The 8,170-nt window shown below is 31.6% G+C and overlaps 1 protein-coding gene across 1 annotated transcript; it reads right to left on the bottom strand.

Moving 5' to 3' along the window:
- Positions 1-8,170, bottom strand: LOC133202648 (steroid 17-alpha-hydroxylase/17,20 lyase-like). Its single transcript, XM_061338502.1, has 10 exons — positions 8,013-8,170; positions 7,451-7,528; positions 6,585-6,683; positions 4,752-4,845; positions 3,349-3,504; positions 2,772-2,983; positions 2,477-2,605; positions 978-1,082; positions 558-689; positions 1-384 (listed from the first exon to the last, which is right to left on the bottom strand). The coding sequence occupies exons 1-10, from the start codon at positions 8,149-8,151 to the stop codon at positions 26-28; spliced, it is 1,503 nt and encodes a 500-aa protein (XP_061194486.1). The 5' UTR covers positions 8,152-8,170; the 3' UTR covers positions 1-25.

Genomic DNA, 8,170 nt, shown 5'->3' with positions numbered 1-8,170 from the left:
ATATAAATATTATGATGTAGATTGTTTAATTCTTATTTCTATCCTTTACAATGATTTTATACTCAGGTGGAAGCTCTGTGCCAAATCCATACTGCTTGTATTCAAGATTTGGTTTCACTCCATTTGGAAGACGAATTTCAAAACGCTGCAGCAGGTTTACACACATCATTAGTATTTCAGGTTTAGCTAACGATTCTCCCAAACAAACTCGGCGGCCCGCTGAGAACGGCAGCCAACTATCTGGTCTAGAAGGTTTCATTTTTCCGTTTTCATCAAGATAACGATATGGATCAAAGTTTTCTGGGTCTTTAAAGAATTTAGGATCATGATGAAGAGCCCAGTGGTTTATAATTACTGTGGTGCCTTTTGGAATGTCATATCCACCTGTAAAATAAATAAATGCTTAAATAAATGTAAAATAAATAAATGCTAATGTAAGTTTAAATATTATTACTATTTGCAGTCAGAAGACAGCACTTCGAAACTCGATAATAAGAAAGTCATTTGAAATTCGAATATGAGGATTCCATTTACTATACTAGTAAATGATTACCTACCAACTTGTGTATCACATATAGTCATGTGAGGGATACCAAGCCCCACAACGCTTCCTAGTCTCATTGTTTCAAACAAGCAAGCCTCTGTGTAGTCTAAGTTGCTAAGGTCCTTTATTGATGGATGCCCTGAGCCTTAAATGTCATCAGAAAAGAGGGACGATTAGTATAAGGCCCCAGAATGTCAAGATGAGAAGAGTTAAGAACTTAAATAGAACACAAGATTATTTTAACCAAAAGAAGCGTGAATTGTTCGCCCTTGACATTACAAAGATGATCTAAATTATTAAATATATATTTATTGAATAATTACAGTAAAGTAAAACAATAATTACAGTAAAGTAAAACAATTTTTACGATTTTCAAAACTTTTAGTTTACAGTATCAATCAATAAATATCTATAACATTTTTTGAATTTTTACCGACAACCCTTTCAATTTCCTCCTGGCATTTGGTCTGGATTTCCGGAAATCTGCTCATGAAATACACGAACCAGTCCATTGTGAATCTTGAAGTATCCAGTCCAGCTGTAGAAAATGGCAGTAATAATTTAAAGACATTTAAAAAAGAACAAAATAAAAATTCATGCGTTTGAATGTGTATATAAACTTCTGGATTTATGAATCATGAAGATTACTTAGAATTTGATTAAAAGAAACTCAAGGATTTAAGGAAAAATTAATTTTTTATTGCATTTTTCAGCAGATTTGCTTAAGCCTTTTTGTGGCAAAAAAATCTACCCCTGCGTCGCCGTACTGAAAACTGTTCTATATTGTATCTACATTTTAATTAAACACTGTTTTAATCATGATCCCCTGCAAAATTTTAATTTCAAATTCCAGAATTTTTATAATGTGATGATCATATAACATGCTAATTATTTTAATATTATTGGTAAAAGTTAATTGAATTTTTTAAACTTAGGCTTGTCCTGTCAGTTAGAAATAAACGTTGAATAATGAGAGATAATAAACGTATCCTTCTTTTCCAGTCTGCTAGTATCTCGGTAAGTTAAGTTCGAAACAAACTTGTATCAAGATTATATGATTGTGTACACAAAAACTTTTTCACTCTTCAGATTAAATATACTGTAATTTCATATGACATGTGCATTTTATATATATATATATATATATATATATATATATATATATATATATATATATATATATATATATATATATATATATATATATATATATACATTTCCCACATCATTGCTGGAACAGTTAGTAAAAAATTTAGGGGGAATCAACATCTTGATTTTTTTTTATTACTGATGAGTGATACTTGACTGTGAATCTTTATCTTTATCCGCACAAACTTTAAGCTCCACCATAACTAGGGCTAGGTGTTTCATACCTTATGACTTTGACCTTGGAGTTTGACCTACTTTTGAAAAACTTTAACCTTGGCCATAACTTTTGAATGGTTGATCTAGGGCTTTCATATTTCAGATGAGTACATGTTTCTTTTATGACAAGACCTTTCTATGAGTATCAACAATTTTGACTTTATGACCTTGACCTTGATATTTGATTTATACGTTTTTTTTTTTAAAAAGTAGCCTTGGCCATAACTTTTGAATGGATGATGCTAAGGATTCCATATTTTACATGTGTATTTCTTGTGACAAGACTTTTCTTTGGGTACCAAAGAAAAGTGTCTTAACCTTAAGTCTAAAGTTTAACCTTAGCCATGAGTTGCCATACGGATATATCATTGTTTCACAAAAAACAACTTTTTTTATTGTTTACTAGCGCATTATTTATATATTATACAAATTTTAAACCCAAGCTTGCATATTCTGGCATAGATCAAGTTAACAATCTGTTATTGAAATAACATTGATATTATGTCAAATAAATATCATGGCTTTAACAAATATTGCGTAGATTAAAAGACGCAAGAATACATCTACCCAAAATTATATCTGATATGGTCTGAATTAAACGTGTATCGTCAAACTTCTCCAGTGCGGATACATCCCCTTCGTTCTCGGCCTCCTGTCTGGCCATCAACAAACTGTCGATAAAGTCTCTGTTTACACCTTTGAAAGATACATAAAGTTTATATAATATATTTAGCCTTAAAGACAAATTCCTAAATCATACTTTGAAAATGTTTCTCTCTCTCCATCTCTCTGCCTAAAATGAGCATTTTTAAAGAATAATTGCAAAGATATATATTTCAGATCGTTTTCAAAAGTCAACAACCTGGTTGAAAAGTATTGACATGCTCTTTGTATTTAGCCCGAAGCACTTTTGACAGCTGATCTATCAATCTGAGAAATTTCTTCCATTTCGCAGTTGGGTAGATGTCCTTCAGATGTGGGACTAAGTCCTCCAGGAATCCAGTTGCCAGTTCAGCGATCAACTCTTCATCTAATTTAAGCAGTGCCTTTACTTCCGGATCTTCAATAGGCCGTCTGTCATGTGATTTGATAATAATAATAATAAATAATAATAATAATAATAAATAACAAAAATGAGCACATCAAATCATAACAAAATTGATGTTATTTTTATCTGTATAAAGGTTTTTTTTTAATACAAAACTATTCTTTTCCGTTTATCTATATAATATATATTCATTACTGGAAAAAAAGTAGCAGAAATAAACAGAAAATGGGAATTGAGAGACTGAAAAAAATTGTTTTTAATGTCTCATTTGAAAACAATAATATCTCAAATAAGGATATTAAGAATATAAATGATTATTGGTTTTAGCAGAACAACAAAATATCTGCGTGTCACATATTAATTTGACATATCGTAAAATTAATACACTAACTTTTCTCCGAAAGAAATAGTATACAGTTGGTGAAAAACCATCAGATCCACGTAACTTTTGAAAGCAAATGGTTCCTCCTCCAGTGCCATCTTGTCCAAGAATCTATTCACGTTGTTCTGTACCGTGTTTTCAAGAAGATCCCCTCGTAAATAAAGCCTAACATAAAAATATGACATGGTAGGAAATATAGTAAAAATGATCTGATTTATGTTTTGAAACAAATATTACTTTTTCAAGTGCTGGGAAATTTTATCATACAATCATTGAAATTTAGGAACATTTTAGCAACGAAAAATTATCCATAAATACATATTCAATAATATTTTTCACTTTGCTTTTTTCAGATTTTTTTAAAGAAACAAATGAGCATAGCTGTAAGCTACTCTCATGAAATCACACTTCTGGTTTTATAAATTTTCATTGGGATAGGTGAATAAATTGTCAAAGTTACACCTTGCAGACTTCATGTGTGGGTCTTGATTTTTTGAATATTATAAATAGGAACATGAATATATTGTCTTCTGTGAAATACAGGTCACACATAGAATTTATAAAGACCATTTAAAATATCATTATTTTTTTCTAAAAAAACAAAAAAAATAAGCAGCGCTTCATACCTCATACTATTTCTCATATGAATTGAATGCTACAGTTTCTTGTGGAAATCAATGTTGGGAAGCTTTAAAAAAAATGTGAAAATTAGAGCAGAGGGTCATTACTCTTTAAGTATAGCTGTTATCTTTTCATGGATTTCTCGCGTAATTACGAGCTCAGATGGAGAATCCAAAGTAATCCTTCTGTGTAGCATCTAAACAAGAGTGTTTGATAACTCAAGGAACCTAAAAGGTAGGTTTCATTTACATGTAGTCGCCTGCGTGGTGCAGTGGTTAGAGCGTCTGCTATAGGGACGCGGAGTAAGGAGTTGATCCTTACGTCGCGAGTTCGAATCTCGCTGTGGGACGTAGAGACCGGTCCTTCGGATGAGACCGTATAAACCGAGGTTCCAACAACAACAAACCAAAAAAAAAAAAAAAAATGTACATGTAAAGAGCTGAACTGTGATCAATTTTCTTTTACAACGTAGAGAAATATTCGTTTTTAATAAATGCAGCATTCAAACCCTTAATACACATCTGCAACCTTAAGAAATATACTAGTATTCAATTATGTTTTTGTAATAGCTTTTTTTCAAATTAAGCAGAATGTACACCCCTTTTCCCAAAATTTATTTAACATATAAATTATATCAGGTTCAATCAAATGCATCAAAATTGCTTTGCTGCCATAAAAAAAAAAAAAAAAAAATAAAAATCAGTGATCAGAAAGTGTTACAGTTTTGCGTTGGTTATTTATAGAAAATGCTTCTTTCTTGCTGTAGTCAACTTTTCTCAAACAAGACGCACCTGAGAGCTTTGCCTGCTATTTTTCTGTGCAATTTCCAAGTTGGTGAATAGGTACTAAATACGAGGTCTTTTCCCCCGCTACTAAATGCATCATCTGAAAAAATCATTGCAGCAAAGACTTGTAAATGCAAATGTACCAAATGAATAAAAGTTAATTGAATTGTGTGCAGTAAACCTCCATGTTATTCGCGAGAACTTTATTTTCGTGTAATAACGCGGGACTGCCTGCTCGCGAAAATTTCCTTTCATGTATTATTAAGGATTATATAGAGCAATGACCGAAATTTGTCTCTCTTATAAATACTGTACCAAATAAGAATCTCACGAAAATTGAGTGATCTACAGTAGTGTTTATTATAACGTCGTTTCCTCTTCAGATCAAATATGAATATATTTATTGCAGGTTAATTAATCTGACATGTTTTCATTAAATACCTGGTTTTCTATCAGTAGTTTGTTAAAGGAATCTGTATGACCATGACTAGCTCTGCCATTCGCGCTCAAGACTTTCTGCACACTTTAAGGCCGGTACACACAGTGAAATTTGTATTAGTAAGTAATTTTCTGTACACACGCTAATACCAATGTTATAAGATTGTAAATAAACGTAGATAAATTCACTGGCTGTTTTCCCTCACTATTTTTCTCAAAACAATTTCAATAGGGTTTGTACCACTCTCACTCTATGTTAAAATTCCTTTATTTTATTCTTTAGTTCTCGACCATAATAGCACAAACATTTTGTATTTTTGCATTTATCTGAGTCGCTTAAATAAGAGGAAGAAGTTTATGGCAAATAATATGATATTCTTTGTAATTATGGGAATCTGTTTTCTTTAAACTGTTTAAAAAGAATTTTTTTGGGTGAAAGCAACATGTAATATAGATAAAAATAGGATGTTAAATACATGAACCTTCTTTACACACAGAACCATCTGACTGGTTGGAATAAAATGTCAGCTAAGATTTTTATTTAAAAATAGAACATTGCTCTATTCTAAATGCAATTTTATAAGATTCGAAAAATCTTGCGATACACTGTTTTAAGAGTGTACACACGATCAGATTTTGTAGTATAATACTAGTATACACAATACTGGTACAAATCGTACCGTATGTACCTGCCTTTATACCCACCCTCTGCATGCACATCGTTATTATATTTTCAATATTTCATGCTATAAATATAAATTGCAATTAGGGCTGGGTATCGGTTGGAAATTTTGCATTGCGATATATTGCGCTATTTAGAACTGTATTGCAATAAGTATTGCAGTATTTTTAATAACAGTTAAAATGCTTTTTTCTTATTAAATTAACCTCCATTAATAAGCAGAGTGTTTAAAACTTTTATAAATACGTTGTAACAAAAAAGTTCTAGTTGATTTCACTACAACGAAATGCAACCATACAACAGAAACCTTTACCGTTTGGTACTGTTTGGAACGATTAAAAACGTTCCTGACAACTTAGATTTCATATTTTACTTCATAAATCTATAGCCCAATCATTTTGCCGGTATATTGATACTGGAAAACGTATCGCTATATGATATTTTTTGTTAAAGAATCGCAATATACCGGAATATCGGGCACAGCCCTAATTGCAATGTATGATTATCGTCGTAGATGTGATATTAAATGGCAGATTTTGAATCTTTTTCTTCAAGGCAGCGAGGGAGATATTTGCATGATCTTTGTACACTAGTGTATTTTGTATGAATAAATACGCAGGTGTTATGATTCTGAATAAAGATAATTAAAATTTAATGTGCGTTTGACTTGGTCGAATTGCAACATAAGATAAAATATTGATAAATTATTTCCTTCTTACCTGATGAAAATTCAGGTCTTCCAGCAAAATCTGCCTTCTTTTTCACCAATGCCTCTATAACAACGTCGTTTTCATTTAGAAGAACCCAAGTGCTGGATCCTATTTGGTTGTAAAAGATTTGCGGTTTAAAAAAAAGATTTTTCAGAAAATGTTAAATTTGAGTGCCTTACAATGAAACACTTTTCAGGCTCTGATAATATTTCTTCTATTCAAGCTTCATATATTTTACTAATCGTTATGTTACTTCTCGCAGAAATTAAAGCATATGAATGAGGACGAAGAAAATGGGTTGTGCAGTAAGTAACAACATTTGAATATGGTCAAGATTTCATTACATTTCAAGAATTAAATTTCTCACTGTAATGCTGAAATGATGTGCTGTTCAAGTGCCTTTGACCAGAACACTCCCCTTATTATGCTTTCACGGCCATACATCTATGCTAAGTACTGGGATGTTTATAAGCTTAAAGGTGTTGACATATAACAAAGTCTATGGCCTCCTTTTACCTTTACCGTGTACATCCTAAAACTAATTAACTTTTTTTTTTGATCAGCCAGTATCTGTCTCTGTAGCAATGATGTAATTGAAAGCATAAATATATTTGCTGTGCACAAAACATTGTCAATAACATGTACTTCCTTTTTTCACAGGATCTCTGATTGAAGAATTTAATTAGACTAAAAAGACAAAAACTTGTTTATATTTACACATTATTGATCGTGACCTATGAATTTTTAACATTAGTTCAATATTATCAAAAAGAAGTTCACTGGTCAAACGTGTCGACAACATTGATACGTTCGAACCTGCTTAAGCATAGATTCAGGGGCGCATATGCAGTCATCGTTGCAAGAGAATAACTCACCATATGATAGACGTAAGACTGGGCCATATGTCTTGGATAGCTCAGCTACTTTCTTGTGCATTTCAACAGATGAATAGACTGAAAAGGTTCAAATGAATTAATTTTCAGAATAATGTTCGTATACTGAATATATTATAAGATTGAGTTCTTCTTCTTGCAACCTTGTATAATTAAATTTTAAGTGCGTTTTGTTTTAATCCCACTTTTTGTCTTAATTCTGTACAACTATGACATTGAATATTGTTTTCTTGATTAACTGAATTCTCTTCATTCTTTTCAGATATAACACTGATCATTCGTTACCATGAAACTTGATTTTAAAAAAAATAATATTGTGCTAAAAATGTCCGTTTCGATGGTTTTTCCTTGTAAAACATATTCGTAATTTTCATATATCCGAAAAGCAGGTAATGATGCTTAGAGAACAGAAGTCTTTCAAAATTTTACAAACTCTTATGAACTCACCTAAAGCATATTTGTAAATGTATGTATTTACAATTTACACCGAATCAAAGAAATTATTCAATGATATTGTGAAAAACTGAAAGGTAAAAAAAGTTACTCTGATAATGTCCAACAAGTGGAATGCACCAGGGACCTGGTGGCAGGCGAAACCGCATTCGCTTAATAACGTAGTATACCATGAGACATATGCTTAGACTCGCTAGTATGGTCTGGGTGTTGAGAGACAAGGTAATCATGGTGTATCAACCTTCTTCT

The sequence above is a fragment of the Saccostrea echinata genome, unplaced genomic scaffold, assembly GCF_033153115.1.
Source record: "Saccostrea echinata isolate AGI-Se365-2 ecotype Australia unplaced genomic scaffold, CSIRO_AGI_Sech_v1 ptg000047l, whole genome shotgun sequence".
In the NCBI taxonomy this organism is placed as follows: domain Eukaryota; kingdom Metazoa; phylum Mollusca; class Bivalvia; order Ostreida; family Ostreidae; genus Saccostrea; species Saccostrea echinata.
The sequence above is the reverse complement of the archived record's forward strand: the minus strand, read 5'-3'. Positions and strand labels throughout refer to the sequence as shown.

What these genes read in the sequence shown, in the direction of transcription:
- LOC133202648 (XM_061338502.1), bottom strand. Translation starts at nt 8,151, where the DNA reads ATGATTACCTTGTCTCTCAACACCCAGACCATACTAGCGAGTCTAAGC. An exon ending in AGTCTTACGTCTATCATATG is followed by an intron (nt 6,684 to 7,450) that starts GTGAGTTATTCT and finishes ACAACCAAATAG; the next exon opens with GATCCAGCACTTGGGTTCTT. An exon ending in TGTCAATACTTTTCAACCAG is followed by an intron (nt 2,606 to 2,771) that starts GTTGTTGACTTT and finishes TATCTTTCAAAG; the next exon opens with GTGTAAACAGAGACTTTATC.